This window comes from Neovison vison, chromosome 13 (assembly GCF_020171115.1).
Source record: "Neovison vison isolate M4711 chromosome 13, ASM_NN_V1, whole genome shotgun sequence".
Classification (NCBI taxonomy): domain Eukaryota; kingdom Metazoa; phylum Chordata; class Mammalia; order Carnivora; family Mustelidae; genus Neogale; species Neogale vison.
The window spans coordinates 77,504,376-77,521,418 of NC_058103.1; the positions used below are offsets into that span (position 1 = coordinate 77,504,376).

The window sequence follows — 17,043 nt, forward strand, 5'->3', positions numbered from 1 at the left end:
CTTAGAATAGTGCGTGGCACATCATAAACACTGTGCATTTGCTATTATTATTTATAGGAATTGAGGTTTTTGGTTTATTTGTAGGCTTTTCTTATTTTTCAGTTCATTAACTAGGTTTCCATTTTCCCAGTTTGAATATTAAAACTTCAGGTCTTTGTTAAATCTGATTCTTTTAACTTATTTGCAGAAAGATTTGATAGCCATCACAAGCCTCAGGGGGGAAGAATCTGTTAAATGCAGCCATTTTCCCACTGTACACTAGATTTTTTTAAAACATAAAGAACAGACACATGCTGAAATTTAAGGCAAGTTAGTTGCAGAATATTATAAACTACTGCCAGAAGAGAATTTTTTAAAGAAAATTAGCATTTTCAGAAGTCATAGAATGGAATGCCTTCACAAAATTATTCCCGTGTTACTGCGAAAAAGAAAATCTCAGTGCTTCTGTCCAGTCTTTAAAGTCAAAAAATCAGTTTAGCTTTAATGTTGCCATTTGTGGGAGATAGTATCTTTTAGGCTTTGGAATCCATTCTGGCAAGTCACTTGGCCTGTTAAGACTCTGTCTCCTTGGGCGCTTGGGTGGCTCAGTGGGTTAAGGTTCTGCCTTCGGCTCAGGTCATGATTCCAGAGTCCTGGGATCGAGTCCCACATTGGGTTCTCTGCTTGGCAGGGAGCCTGCTTCCTCCTCTCTCTCTTTCTCTCCCTACTTGCGATCTCTCTCTGTCAAATAAATAAGAAAAATCTTTAAAAAAAAAAAAAAAAGACTGTCTCCTCATCCATAAAATGAGGTTGGATCTATAGGCTGTTAGGAGAATCTGTAATTCATAGTGGTGGGTTACCACAGGGCTTGGTAGGGCAGGGGGTTGAGATCAGGCAAGTCAGTCTAGGCTGAGGCTTTGAAAGTATAACTTGGAACCTCAGCAAGCGTGGTAAAGGAGAGGGAGACTAGGTATCAACCCAGTGTAAGGACAGCCTGAAGATCAGCCCTGGAGTCTGGCCTCAGGCCGTTGTTCATCTCATCTCTCAGGGTAACGTGTCATAACCTTTTCCCTCCTCTCCTCTGCCTCCATTATGTTCATAGTATTGCCAGACTGTTCCAAAATATGCCTTATATTCCCAACTCAGAATCTTCCTTCTTAAAGCAGATATCCAAGAGTTCTTCAGTTGAAATTAGTTTCACCTTTCCCCATATTTTTTATGGACTTGTACTTTTAATACTTACTAACATCTGCCTTGTAGTGTAGACATTTATGTGTGCCTCCCTCAGTAAGTTATTATCTTCTAGGTATCAGGAACCTACAGTGCTGATAACAGTATTTTATGTACTATAAATTCTCAGTTAATGTTATGGAAATTTTTCATGCAAAGCAACTTTAATGTTTAGTCCTTAATCCACTGACCTTTAGTCACTTTTGTGTGTATAAGCTTGTGTTTTAGCAGTCCTCATAGAATTACCAAAATTATTATAAGGTTTGTAAAATTGAGGCCCTTTTAAAGCATTAAACCAGACTTGTGTCTTTACAGTCTTTATATATAATCATTTTTTTTGCAAGTGCCAAAAGTTTTTGCTACTATTTGATATATCAAATATAAAACAGATAATACAAAATAAAACCAGAATCTAAGGTGATGGATGGCACACTGGTTTATGCTGCTAATCATTTGGTTCATTCCAATGCCTGGTATTGGAGTGAATGCAAGAATAGTGGTAGTAAAAAGCAGGCCTTTGCACTACACACCTTTTAAATGTCATGGTTTAGCCCTGATAGCCTTTTTATGCTTTTTTCAAAGGGGAAATTTTACCCCATTTGTTGCTAAAACATAGAGACTTTGTGAAAGAACTTTGGTATTTTTTTTAGTCTTTTGGCCCTTTCCATGAATTTTTCTGATCAAAAAAAGTAATATTTCTATAGGATTTCAGTGAAATAGTACTGATGTGGAAATCCTAGTTGTATATTCTATAACTTAAAGCTACTAACACTATTACTTGCTACGAACTTTTTTCCTTGACTGCTTCAAGAACTATGATACTCAGTTCCATATGATTCTACCCAAAGTCTTAAGTTCTGATTACTGTAGAATAAATAAAGATGTTTCTTCTCTAGAGAGAAAAGTCAAGCAGTAGCCTAATTACTTTGCCATAAAGAACAACTAGGAGACATCATCATTTTAGGGGATTTTTTTGTTTGTTTCTAATACTAAATCAGAGGAGTTAGATTTATGTAACAACCACCAGTGGGTTATTTTACTCTGGGTAGGAAATAAGTGTTCAGTTTGTTGATATCCAGTAAACAGTGGGTTTGTCTCTGTTAAATGTCACTAGTGCTTCTAATTATTTTTAGAAGTCACAAGCTGTAACTGACAAGTCAGAATACAGAGATACTTAGAACAACGCTGCTTTAATATCAACAACTCTCCAGTTACTCCCCTTTAATGAGAATTTTAATAGAGTGTTTCTGGAGATTGGTCCAATTATAAATAAGCAGAACTATCAGAAAATGCCAGGCAAGCCAACCTGGTATCAGAGGACATCTTTCCAAACTGAGCTTGCTTATTTACAAATGTTGCAAAAAACTATACCAATTTTGCCAGTCAATTTTATTATCTGTATTAATTTTGTTACGTTTTTAAAAACCTAGTCCAAGGTTTCACTTCATGTTTCTATATTGCTTTTATTGAAAAGTCAGTAAAGAAAATACAGAGTATAGATCTTCTTAATAAGTTGACTTTGAAAGTTTTTTTAACAACTACATTTACATACATGGTTAAGGATTAGATTATAGTGCCTGAGGTCCCTGAGGATTAGGAAAGAAAAGTCCCTGAGGATTAGGAAAGAAAAGGCATGTGATAATTTAGGGGGTGGAAGCTGTGAATTCAGTAAGGGGTACAGGTGCCAGGACAAGAGGCTTTCCCCACCATGCATTCTGCTGAGGCTGCCTCCGTTCTCTTTCCCCACAGCTCCAACCTCTCACACCCAGAATTTCTAAACCGCTAGAAGAAAAGGGACCTAAATATATCTTCCATGCTTCTCCTTGCTCTCCCTCATTTAAATGGTGACTATAATCAACTCTTCAACAACATTCATGTGTTTTATGAGGGAAAGTGTTTGATAAATGTGTTGTCTGTCTCAACTGGGCTTTTGTCTCCCCCCCACCAAAGTGGTACAAACATGTAACTATCTTAATCTCGGGGATATGTTTGGCAAATACAGGACCTCAGAATTGATTTTTGGGGGACTTGAGATGACTCATAGAGTCCTGGTAGGATTGGGCTTTATAAGCTGTCTCCGTTTCTTAAGACAGTTGTCAGCTGAAAGCCTCAGCTCTTGTGGTATTCTTGTCTGGCGAGGTCACAGACCCCATTTGGGTATGATCCTGCTGTCTGCTTCCTTTTCCAAAAAACACTAAAGCTTTTAGAATCACTTTACAAAAATAGGAACATTTATCTTGCTGGTCTTTTTTCTAATTCTTGATAAAGAAGGGAAAATGTGCATCACAGTACTGAAAATCACTCATCTAAAAATCTTTGACAGTCTTCACAAAGACATTAGGTAGGTACTTTTTTCTAAGTAATTTTATGTGAAGAACACAATGAAAACATGTAAGCAGTTTCTTCTTCCTTCTGCCTTCATCCCAAATGTAAAAAAATTTATATAGGCGTATGGATGAGCAGAGCTGAAGTGACTGAAAAAAGTTTAACTGTTAATTCCTCTAGAGTAGTCTATAGCAAATGTATTCTTGATTTTATTTTCAGAGAATTCATTTGACCTTAAGTTCCTTCCATTTATTTGGTTTTGGTAGAAATATTTGTTACACAGTATTTCCAAAATTTCATGTATCATTCTGAAATTATTTTACAGTCAGTTCAAGGTGTCAGCCAGGTTACACTGTCCCCAAACTAGCAGGTATTCTCACAATGACTTGTGGAGTCATTTTTAATTTTTTCACTTTTAACAGTGAGCAGTGAACATGGCCTGGAATCACATCCTAGAATGAGCATCGGGAATATCTTCCTTTGGTGATAGAGTTTCCACTGCCATGAAGGGCAGTTCATATTGGGAAATGGAAAAAGTGGAAGATTCAGAGAAAGCGTTTATCAGATTGACCCTGAGTCAAATGATTAGGCTTTTCATGTCACCCTGACCATATCCTTAGGAACATGGATATTAAACCAGTGCATTGCTCTAAAAGGAATGCCCAGTTCCATGGAATGCTCCCTTGTCTCTCTAAGATTTATTTACTTATTGGGGCGCCTGGGTGGCTCAGTGGGTTAAAGCCTCTGCCTTCGGCTCAGGTCATGATCTCAGAGTCCTGGGATGGAGCCGTGCATCAGACTCTCTGCTCCACAGGGAGCCTGCTTCCTCCTCTCTCTCTGCCTGCCTCTCTGCCTACTTGTGATCTCTGTCTGTCAAATAAATAAATAAAATCTTAAAAAAATATATTATGTATTTGAGAGAGAGCCAGCATGAATGGGAGGAACTGGAGAGGGAGAAGACGACTCCCCACAGAGCAAGGAGTCAGACGTGGGGCTCCATCCCAAGACCCCAGGATCATGACCTGAGCCACAGGCAGACACCTAACCCACTCGACCACCCAGGCGTCCCCTCCCTGTTTTTTCTAAAAAGTGGGAATCCTTTGGCCAAATTAGTAAATATTGAGGGCAAGTTGAAATTTTGCATTTCCTGACATTTTTTATTTATGCCTAGGTGATGGACCATCTGGACTATGCAACAAATGAAGAAAACCCTGTGACTGCTGGGGAACAGATTGTTCAACAATAATACTATGTAGACCTGCAATAATGTGTCAGTTGATTTTCTACGAATAGAGTTTGACTTTTTAAATTGACTTTTGAATTGACAATCTTAATGAATCTTCAGTGATATGCTTGCAAATATATATTTTTAAAAGCTGGTACTGACAATTACATCAAATAATTGAAACACATTTGCTTTTAACTATGTTAAAGTTGTGCCTTCACATTAAATAAAAGCATATGGTCTGTGTAATTTTGAAGATCTGTTATATACAGTATATTTTTCTAAAGAACTGTCTTGACCCACCCTATACTTTCTTACTGAAATGTTTCTTTCAACTCCTAGTAATAGGTAAAAGTACTTCTGTCAGAGAGAGTTTCTGAACAGATTTTACTGTCAAGAATTATGCAAATTTTATTCTCTGTAGAAATAACTGCCTAAGACCATGTTAGAAAGCAGTTCAGTGATGAAATTTTGGACCTTTTCACTGCAGAGGTTAGAAAAATATAATTGGGGAATACATATAAATGGGTATTTTTGTAGCATAAGTTTTTTTTAAGTCCCAGTCTTTTTTAAACTTGAAAATCTGAATTACTTTAGTCTGCCTATGTATTATATTAAAATATTTTTCAGATATAAAGAAACATAATATATAGAACTAGTCATTAAAAGGATATAGAAACTGAAATCCGCAGTTTTCAGTGGTCTGTTTTTCTTGAAGAGGTAGCTTAAATTTCTTCACTAACATTTAGTTTTGTCATGGTATTCCTTATCTCTGAAATTTGGTTCTGTTGATGTTCAGGCTTGAAATTTGTAAAAAGTATTTATCAACTTCTGTGTTAACATGTGTGGATCTTTGTGTGAGTACAGCAGCCCTAACAGTCTCTCCTCACCCCCTCAACCACCACTTTTTTTTTTCCTAATTCCCACTCCATCCCCTATAAGAAACCAATGTTAATCTTTTAATATTTTGATGAAGGATGGTTTAATATGCAAAGTGTGCTTCAGAGGAAAGAAATGGAGACAAATAGGAGACTGGATTAGTCCCAATTTGCTGACAATACAAGAATCTGAGTAAATTATTTTAGCTCAAAACCCTTGTATCTCAACTTTCATATCTGCAAAATGAGTAAGTTAGACCAACTAATCACTCTGGTAACTTCCAACTTGAAAAATATCTTTCTCATTCTTTGCTGAATCTCAGTGTGACCTTGAATATTATCCTGGAAGTCGAGGTTGAAGTATCTTTCCACTGTCTTTTGTTTTAAGAAATTCCCAAATGATGAGTGATTTCAACAGCAGCAGGATTTTGCATTTCTCTGTAAGTAATATACAAGTTTGTGAATAAGTCTGTGATCTTCCATTCTAAGGCAATTTCAGCTGATTAAAAGATAAAGCTAATGCCTTTTAAAAATGGATTTGATCTTTGATGTTTGTAGTAAACTTAATATTTGAGGGAGTTAGATGTTTAATTTTGTTTCATTAACTTTTGCTAAATAAACTATAGGTAGAGAAGCTCCCTGAGAGTCTGCCCCTCTTTCCTCTTAGTGTACTTATGGGTCCTTTGGTTTATGGCAAAATGACGGTAAGTATCTGTCAAGTAAGAGTTAATTTTGCCTCCATAATACCAAGTTTGGATTTTTTCCAAAGAACCTAATTTATTTGGCAGACTCTGATAGAACAGATTAAGTGCCATTTTAAAGCTCCAACTATATTTTCATTTATAATATCAATAAAATGTTTGCCAAAATACAGTTTTTTTAGTAAAATTATCTACTCATCCCAACTTAATGATATTTAAAAGCCTCAACCACATTTTATGTAGAATATTAAAGAAAATCTTACATCTAGAAATGTGAAAATCTTAGTTCTTTGATAGAGTCTACTTTATCCAACCATAAGTTATCAGAGGTAAAACTTGATTCTAGTTTGCTATTAAGATGTTATCGATTAAATGAAAATAAGAAACAAAAAGTGAAATTCCACAGGTTTCTCCATTCTCAGTGTCAACTTTATTTGTATTCAAAGAATACTTCTAGCAACCTAGCTGAAAATATTTTGAGAAATTACAGTAAAGTGCAGAAATATTTTGTTTTGGAAATCAAAATGAACAAAAGGTGAGGGAGATGGAGGTTTGGCTTTAAAAGGCTGTGTCATTTCTTCCCCTCTCATCCTCCTACCACCTATAACTTGAAGGGGAAGAGAGTTGTTTTTTTCCTAAACATGTCTTTAAATGAGTGAGAGATATAGTATTATTACTTACTGCAAAAAAAATAATTTATTACTTTTTAGAAAGTGTCAATAAATCTTTTGTAGTTTATCAAACAAAGAACTAAATAATCTCACATAGAAATATAGGTGATTTTTACTTCACTTTAGGTCAGCAGAGGTAAATACGAACTTTTTGGTGAAAGACCGTGGTATTCTGATACACTCTGTTTTCTTCCAGCTTATAGATTTTTAGATTAGCAGTACCTTAGTAGAATCTGTGATTTACTTTTGAAGGAAGAGAATTTTAACCCATGCACTGTTGGCATTTATAGATTTAGTTTCATGACCATAGAGGTTTTTGTAAAATGGTACATTTAAAGTAAACACTCAAAATGAGCTTTCCAGTTTTACTTTGCTCTTTCCATTTCTCCCATAGGTATAATCAAACATTTCCACATTTGACCAAAAAATACTTGAACTAATTTTATGTAAGCTTGGTTTCTAGAATTTCGATCTGATTATCTCACTCAGCCAATGAGATTTCAAAAACAGGAATTGCATTTCAGACCAGTGGAATGCACTAGTATGAAAGGGTGTATGTTTTCCCATTAATAAGGAAAAAAGTTAAATGATGCCAAATAACCAATTCTGCAGTTTAAAATTTTTATTTTCAGTGCTCTCTTTACCTCAGAGGACAATCCTAAAGGGGGGGTGGTTAGGATAATGTAAATAAAATCAAAATACTGAATATAAATCACTTTTTGCTTCCTAGAAGAAAGATACTCTGTAAATTCAAGTGACCTGAATCAAATTACTCAACCTTTTGGAATTGGAAAGAAATTGTGTAGTACTCACGGTTTGGGATGCTGAAATTTCAGAGTAAACAAAATGATTCATAGAGTAATGTACAGGCCATATGATCATAAACACCATGTTTATATATTTCCTTGTTTAATGTTGCCATATTTGAGGACAACTTTACATCTATAAGTGTTCATTGGCGGGAAAGTTATTTTTAAATCAAATTTTTAGAACAGTCCTCCATTATTGCAATTGAGACAACTAAGAGAAAAAAAATACAGAATATTTATGTCATCGTATGTTTTTTTGATTAAACATAAAAAATATTGTAATCTTCTATTCCTTTGGAATACGGATTTTTATGGTATCTAAAGTTTAACTGGTTAGCCTGCAGAATTTCATAGTAGAACAAATCTGTGTCAAGTTTTTGCCCATTTTATACCTGTTGTATTTTGTTCTAATGAGAACCTTTTTAAAAATACATATGATTGAATTTTTACTTCTTAGAAGATGGTTTGAGTGTGGAATTTTTTTTTAACATTTTGCTATGTGAGTTGGTATAAATTAATAATTTTGTAACTACTAGGCTTTTTTTTTATGGAACATGATTTAAAATTGAAAAATTTTTGAAGTGTTAATTTAGCAGTGCTTTAAAACTTCATTATGTGCCAATACTGATAAGAAAAAGTTTTTTAATGTATTGAATTCACTATGGTATTCAATAAATTATATTTTAAAATAAAATTTTAATTCGTTTTATTTTTAATGGTGAAATACAATTGGAAATGAACTTAAAAGTATACAAGATCGTGTTCACATAGACTATAAATTGTAATAGTCTTTAGGAAATTGTGTAGTTAATTTAAGTCTGACAAATTATCCGTGAAACCTAGATTCCAGAAGTGTCATTTACTGGAAATTTATACTGATATATAATACCGCTTCCTAAATATTTTTTGAATGCATGGACTTTTTTTTAAACCAAGAAATGTTACCTGTTACAGTGAATACTCCTGGCATCTGCAGCCTTGCTGCTGTTCTCACAAATTCCTAAGACCCCTGCTGCCATTGTACTGCCCTTTTAACAAGCTTTACAGCTCCTCTTTATCATGCAAACATGTGAGACCCAGTACCTCAAACTCACCTGGAAGCCTGGTTGAACTCCAGATTGTTAGGCTCCAGTCCCAGATTTTCTAATTCAAGTCTGGAGTGGAAGCCAACCAAAAATTTCCATTTCTCACAACTTCCCAGGTGACATTGATACTGCTGGCCTGGGGGCCACACCTTGAGAGCTACTGGTCTAGGGGGAAATAGAGTATAATAGTTGCATCAAGAGCCCACCATGAGGTTTGTTTTCTTAAGTTGAAAATGATGATTCTGTGTTTGCGTTTGTCCAGCCACGTTCGGTTTACACAGGTACAATAGCGAATGTAATGAGGACTGTGATTTAGCCAAGCAAGGTCAAGAAACTTGAAGACGAACAAGGGAATTTAGGATGTATGTTGAAGCAGGTGAATATAATTTACTAACTATGAAACTTAAGCTGGGAAAGGAAGGACATGAAGATTTGAGGGGTGATGGAATGATAGTGAAAAGGTGTGGGGATAAATGCATTTTAGGTCCCCATATTGTTGAGTGACTGTTGGGTTTAGAACATCAGAAGTTGGGATAGATGAGCAGTGGTGATCAGAGTGGACTGTTAGAAATTAAAATTATGAAGAATTGTCATTACTGGTAATGACAAAGTCATTGTAGGCTTCTCAGATAAAATACAGGATGCCAGGGCGCCTGGGTGGCTCAGTGGGCTAAAGCCTCTGCCTTTGGCTCAGGTCATGATCTCAGGGTCCTGGGATCTAGCAGCGTCGTGCTCTCTGCTCCGCAGGGAGCCTGCTTCCTCCTCTCTCTCTTTGCCTGCCTCTCTGCCTGCTTGTAATCTCTGCCTGTCAAATAAATAAATAAAATCTTCAAAAAAAAAAAAAATACAGGATGCCAATTTAAATTTGATTTTCAGGTAAATAAGGGTCATTTTTTAGTGTAAATGTATTCCAAGGTATACTTAGAGCATACATATTATGTATATGTATATTTTCTTGATAGCTTAGTCCCAGTATGGGTCTATTTTCTTCCATTATACTGATCACCCAATGAGTCCTTTCAGTCTAGTAATCGTTATCCTTCAATTTCAAAAATATTTTTAAATTATTTCATTATTATCTCCCTTTCATTTTTTTTAAGATTTTTTAAAAATCTTTTAAGATTTTTTTAAGATTTATTTATTTATCAGAGAGAGAGAGGGAGAGCAAGCACAGGCAGACAGAATGGCAGGCAGAGGCAGAGGGAGAAGCAGGCTCCCTGCTGAGCAAGGAGCCCCGATGTGGGGCTTGATTCCAGGACGCTGGGATCATGACCTGAGCCAAAGGCAGCTGCTTAACCAACTGAGCCACCCAGGCGTTCCTCCCTTTCATTTTTTCTGTTCTTTCTTTCTGGAAGCCTTGATATTTTGATGTTATACCTCCTGTACTAATCCTCTATTTGTCTTCTCTTTCCTCTAAAATATTCCACCTCTTATTTTTGCCCTGTTAATCTAGAAGATACCCTTAACATTATCTTCTGATCTTTTATTGCACTTTTTTCATTTCTCTTAGCATGTTTTTAATTTCCAAGAGCACTTTTATGCTCTCTGACAGTTTTGTTTTTGACAGTTTATTTTTTATAGCATCCTATTGCAGTTTCATTGATGCGGTATATGCTATTAACTCTGAAAATAGTAATGACAGGGCTTTTGTTTGCTTGTTATTGAAACTCATCTATAACCAGTGCTTTTTTCCAGTTCCATTCTTAGGTGTTGTATCTTATAAGCTTTCTTCAGAAGATAGGATATTTTCAGTTTTCTGTCGATGTTTAAGAGTGAAAAACTAAAAACCCAATTGGATACCCTGAGCACATAAGTGGGGCTTAAAGAATGTTTTTACTTTTATTTGGTTTTTGTTTTTGTTTTTGTTTTTTTGAGCAAGATAGAGCAAGTAAGCAGGGAGTCCAATGTGGGACTCCATCCCAGGACCCTGGGATCATGACCTGAGCCAAAAGCAGATGCTTAAGTGATTGAGCCACCCAGGTACCCGCAAGTGGATTCTTACATGAAAGGTACATTATAGGATGATCTGGCTCTGCTGCTGGGAAAGCCTGATGCTAGTATCTTTAAGTGCTTTCTTGTGGGATGATGATTCCTTAAAAAAATCTCTCCCAATCTCTTGGAGTCATGTAGTTGGAGAAAGTGTCGACAGTCTTATGATTCTGTATGTAAACATTCACTCATATACCATTTTCAGTGTATTACCTATGCATGCCCTCAACCGTGACTGGATCCTGCAGGCCAGAGACCTGTTTTTCTCTCTCCAAGGATGAAAACTACACTTTTCTGCCAGTCAGGAAGGGACACTTGCTCACCTGCATGAAGTAGGGGAAGAAATCTGGCTCTTTGTGGATTAGAAAATAGCCATGTTATTTTCATCCCAAAAGAAATAACTGGTTTAGCCAATGATGATCAGTGTATGAAACTATTAGGTAGAAGGAAGGTTTAAACTGGCAGCATCTGAAATCATTGGAAAATCTTAAGATTACTAAAAGTGGGACAACCAGACATTGCAGGCCTTTCAACATGATGCAGTGGAAGCACAAAGCGCCATGAACTGTTCTTGCAAAAAAGGATAACCTGGAATCTGATCAAATCTAGAGCATGAACTTCCACCCACAGGCAATATGGAGGATGAAGAAAGGAGTTAAAGAAAGCTCAAGGGAGCAAACTTGCAAATAAAGAATATGCAACATTCTAAAGGACAACTGAATTGGTTCTCATAATAAATCAATAGCATAGGGGGAAAGTGAGGAAGGAAGGGCTGCTCTAAATTAAAAGAAACTTCTATGACATGACATCCAAATCCCTTTTGTAGACCTTTGTTTGGATCCTGATTCAACAAACCGACTAAATAAGACATTGGTAGGTGCCTGGGTAGCCCAGTTGTTAAGCTTCTGCCTTCAGCTCAAGTCATGATCCCAAGGGTCCTGGGATCAAGCCCCTCACTGAGCTCCCTGCTCAGCGGGAAATCTGCTTCTCTCTCTCCCGCACCCCCTGCTTGTGCTCCCTCTCTATCTCTCTCTGTCAAATAAATAAATAAAATTCTTTAAAAATAAATAAGTAAGATGTTATTGAACCAACTAGGAAAATTTGGTTATGAACCAGATAAAAGACAATACCAAATAATTACTATTTATTTTTTTAGATGTGATAATGGCATGATGTCCACTTTTTAAAACAGGTGTATGTCAAAATAAAGAGCAAAATGATACGATGTCTATGATTTCCTTTAAAGTAAATCAACTTCAGCTAATAAAATAAGAAAAAAGAAAAAAAAAGATAAAGCAAATGCAGTAAAATCTTGTTAATCATTGAATTTGGGTGATGGATATTTGTTTCAACTCTTGTGTATACATGAAATCCCCTCTACCTGCATGAAATTATTTATTAAAATTTTTCATTTTTCGGGCACCTGGGTGGCTCAATGGGTTAAGCCTCTGCCTTCAGCTCCAGTCGTGGTCTCAGGGTCCTGGGATCAAGACCTGCATCGGGCTCTCTACTCAGCGGGGAGCTTGCTTCCCCCTCTCTCTCTGACTGCCTTTCTGCCTACTTGTGATCCCTCTCTCTCTGTGTCAAATAAATAAGTAAAAATTTAAAACAAAATTTTTTTTTCATTTTTCATTTGAGAACTGTTGTTTTGTGTAGCATTGCAAGGGAGCAAAATTAGGTGTGTGTACAATTTCCTTTCATGGGTATCCCTCCTTACATTTTTATCCTTCAGCTATATGTTTGTAATCGTTCAATATTAAGCATATACATTGTATTTAAATCTTTTTCAAAGCACAGAGTCAATCCAAGTAATAGCTGGTTTTATGGTTATTTTATGTTTTTATGTATTTCAGTTTTCCTTAAGGTGTTATGTATACTGTAATGGCTTGTATGATCTTGAGGTATATTAAGTTAGCTACCGGCATGTTATTCCTTTGAGATTTTCATGAAACAAGATGAAAATCTCCTAAGAATAGTGAGGCAGGTATATATACATACACGTACTCACACACGTAAATGGACATATATACTTACAGTAATTCCATTTTAATGCCATTTAACTTCCATTGTAGGACCTTCCTTAGATAACCTTATAATGTTAAAATCTTAATAAATCTTTATTAGTTAGGAGATATGTGTTAGCGATGTTGATATATAACAAATAAAGATATCCAATACCAGAAGAAAAGATCTTTTTATGAGATCCCGTGTTTTCAATTTTTAAAAAATATGTGTTTGTTTAGTTTTGAGAGACAGATAAAACATGCAAGGCAGGGGTAGGGGTAGGGGGTTGGGGAGGAGGGAGAGAGAGAATTCCAAGCTGTCTCCATGCTCAACCTTAACATGAGGCTCAATCTCACGACCCTGAGATTTTGACCTGAGCTAAAATCAAGTATCAGACACTCCACTGAACGAGTCACCCAGGCACCCGTCCTTGTTTTCAATTTTTGCCAATATCCTATGTAAAGAAAACCTTTTTTAGCGAACGAGGTTATCAAAGCAAAAGGCTGTTTCAAATTAGATGATCAAATTTAAATGGACTTATCTTTTTTTTTAAAGATTTTATTTATTTATTTGACAGAGAGAGAGTGATCACTAGCAGGCAGAGAGGCAGGCAGAGAGAGAGGGGGAACCCGGCTCCCTGCTGAGCAGAGACCCTAATGCGGGGCCCAATCCCAGAACCCCAAGATCACGACCTGAGCTGAAAGCAGAGGTTCAACCCACTGAGCCACCCAGGCGCCCCTAAAGACTTATCTTTTTATATGTCTTACTACTTGGGCTTGCTCAGAAACATTGATATGTCTATGCAACTTAACAATTCATAATTAGAACCACCAATTAATAATTTAAAAATTGACCCTGAAAATTATATATGCAGCACAGTCCCATGATCTCTAAAATCCAAAATCACCAACATCTACAACCTGATTATTCATCCCTCAGTTTTATGTGATTAAGTCTCTGCCTGAGACTGAAATTCAGAGATTAGTTTTTTACATAAACTTCACAAGTTTTGTTTGTTTGTTTTTACTTTCTCAGGAAGCAGTTGAATCAAATGATTTAAGGATAGCTGCAACATCAAAATTAGTTTCAGGAAATTATCACTGTTCATCATAGTTGGTTACATTTAGTCTCAGACCCCTCTAAACTCTCCTCAGCCAAAGTCATCCATTCATTGTAGACTCACATACACTTCAGAGAAGTTCGTGTAGTCCCAGCAATAACATTCTTCATCAACACAAAGGTTTTGTCTGAGTCAAAGGGGCATTTCTCCCTATGGCTACTAGTAATTGGTTCTAGCTTCTGCCCAAATACAGTCACTTGGTCAGAGTTTCAAAACTTAGGAATAATTTTTTTTTTCCTTTAAAAACAAACTAGGCACATCGGGCTCTCTGCTCAGCAGGGAGCCTGCTTCCTCCTCTCTCTCTGCCTGCCCCTCAGCCTACTTGTGATCTCTGTCTGTCAAATAAATAAATAAAATCTTAAAAAAATAAAAATAAAAACAAACTAGGGCCGGGGCGCCTGGATGGCTCAGTGGGTTAAAGACTGTGCCTTCAGCTCGAGTCATGATCCTGGGATCCTGGGATCAAGCCCCGCATCAGACACTCTCTCTGCTCAGTGAGGAGCCTGCTTCCTCCTCTCTCTCTGCCTGCTTCTCTGCGTACTTGTGATCTCTGTCTGTCAAATAAATGAATAAAATCTTAAATCTTAAAAATCTTAAATAAATGAATAAATCTTAAATAAATCTTAAATGAATAAATGAATAAAATCTTAAATCTAAAATCTTATATATAAATATACATACATATTTAAGATTTTATACATATATATACATATATGTGTATATATATACATTTTATACATATATATATATATACACACACACATATATATAAAAAGACAAACTAGGGCCAAAGAAAAGTTATCAAAAAATGTTTTTTATTTGTGTATTACATAACTAATTTGCATATTTGCATGTAATAAGGTTGAAGAGGCCCAATTTTCATCCTGTCAGTAATTCAAGAACTATTTATTGACTACCAATGATATGCCAGGCACTGTACTAAGCTATCAGGGTTAGAAATTAATATTTGAAATATTCTAGGTATTTTTGGTTGCCATTTTATAAGCTTTCCCCTTGCAAACCAGGTTAATTCTTTTGAAAGAATGACTCAGGAAGAAAATCCATTAATCCTCTCTCCAAAGTACAGCAAAATTTGTTGGAATTGGTTTAATCACTCTTTGCTTATATAAACAAAGGATTTTTCCAAACATTTATAAGTGTCTAATTTAGGTGACAGGGAAATTTTACATAAAATAAACATTGCATATATTGACTTTCTTTTTAGTTGTTTTGATGCTTTAATCGATTTTAATTATTTACATGTTGCCAACGTTCTAAGTTGTTCCTCCTCAGTTATGAGATACATCGTCTCTTTCTCAGTTCCCTGGGGACTTTTATTGGTGGCAAATCCATTCAGGGAGAAGTCAAATCATGATTAGTGTGGAAACAATCATATAAGCCAGCTACTTGGGCCTAGTAAAGAAAACAAAGATCCTGAATTAGCTGGTTAAATAGTTTGAGGGAAAGATTTTGTGAAAAGACTGAATCATAGGGGCGCCTGGGTGGCTCAGTGGGTTGAGCCGCTGCCTTCGGCTCAGGTCATGATCTCAGGGTCCTGGGATCGAGTCCCGCATGGGGCTCTGTGCTCAGCAGGGAGCCTGCTTCCTCCTCTCTCTCTCTCTGCCTGCCTCTCTGCCTACTTGTGATCTCTCTCTGTCAAATAAATAAAGAAAGAAAAATTAAAAAAAAAAAAAAGACTGAATCATATACAATCTGTTGTTCTCTACTATTAGTGACCAGTTTCTCAGTTTTTTGTTTTTGTTTTTACTGTTATAAGGGGCAATACAGAATAAGGGTTAAGGAATTAGAATCTGGAATTAGGCTGTCTTGGTTGTAACCCTGACTGTGCCCCACGTGTCAGTTTCCTCCTCTGTACAGGAAGGATGATAATAATAGTACTTAGCGGGGCACCTGGGTGGCTCAGTGGATTAAAGCCTCTGCCTTTGGCTCAGGTCATGATCTCAGGGTCCTGAAATTGAGTCCCACATCGGGCTCTCTGCTCAGCGGGGAGCCTGCTTCCTTCTCTCTCCCTGCCTACTGTGATCTCTGTCTGTCAAATAAATAAATAAAATCTTTTTAAAAAATGGTAAAAAAATAATAATAATAGTACTTAGCTGATAGAGTTGAGAGGACTTAATACATGTTAAGTGAGTAGAACAACACTAGGCAGGGGCGCCTGGGTGGCTCAGTGGGTTAAGCTGCTGCCTTCGGCTCAGGTCATGATCTCAGGGTCCTGGGATCGAGTCCCGCATCGGGCTCTCTGCTCAGCAGGGAGCCTGCTTCCTCCTCTCTCTCTCTGCCTGCCTCTCTGCCTACTTGTAATTCTCTCTGTCAAATAAATAAATAAAATCTTAAAAAAAAAAAAAAAAAAGAACAACACTAGGCAGGTAGAAACCATTCAACTAATGCTAGCTAGTTATTCACGTAGGGAGGTAAGGACACCGATGCTTTCAAATTGTTTAACTGTAAATGTGCTTTACTCATCTGAATATAAATCTCTATATTTGTGTGGATGTCAAGGTTTGTGAAACACGTATTAAAGAATTGTGGGGGGACGCCTGGGTGGCTCAGTTGGTTGGACGACTGCCTTCGGCTCAGTGCGTGATCCTAGAGTCCCGGGATCGAGTCCCACATCGGGCTCCCAGCTCCATGGGGAGTCTGCTTCGCTCTCTGACCTTCTCCTCGCTCATGCTCTCTCTCACTGTCTCTCTCTCTCAAATAAATAAATAAAATCTTTAAAAAAAAAAAAAAGAATTGTGAGAAGTCATAAAACCTGACTGATGTCACATGAATGGTACTTCTAGGCGCTTCATCTTTTTAAGATTTTACTCTAAAGTAAAATATTTGGGGCGCCTGGGTGGCTCAGTGGGTTAAAGCCTCTGCCTTCGGCTCAGGTCATGATCCCAGGGTCCTGGAATGGAGCTCCGAATCGGGCTCTCTGCTTGGCAGGGAGCCTGCTTCCTCCTCTTTCTCTGCCTACTTGTGATCTCTGTCAAATAAATAAATAAAATCTTTTTTAAAAATTAA

At 36.7% G+C, this 17,043-nt stretch overlaps 1 protein-coding gene across 2 annotated transcripts in view; it reads left to right on the plus strand.

Moving 5' to 3' along the window:
* The window catches only part of SPPL2A (signal peptide peptidase like 2A), a 49,254-nt gene extending 44,246 nt beyond the window's left edge, over positions 1-5,008 (plus strand). For both annotated transcript variants that reach the window (XM_044231783.1, XM_044231784.1), the window contains one exon: positions 4,706-5,008. In XM_044231783.1, the coding sequence (XP_044087718.1) occupies positions 4,706-4,780 (75 nt within the window). In that variant the 3' untranslated portion in view covers positions 4,781-5,008. The remainder of the gene's footprint in view (positions 1-4,705) is intronic.
* Positions 5,009-17,043: the final 12,035 nt, after the last annotated feature.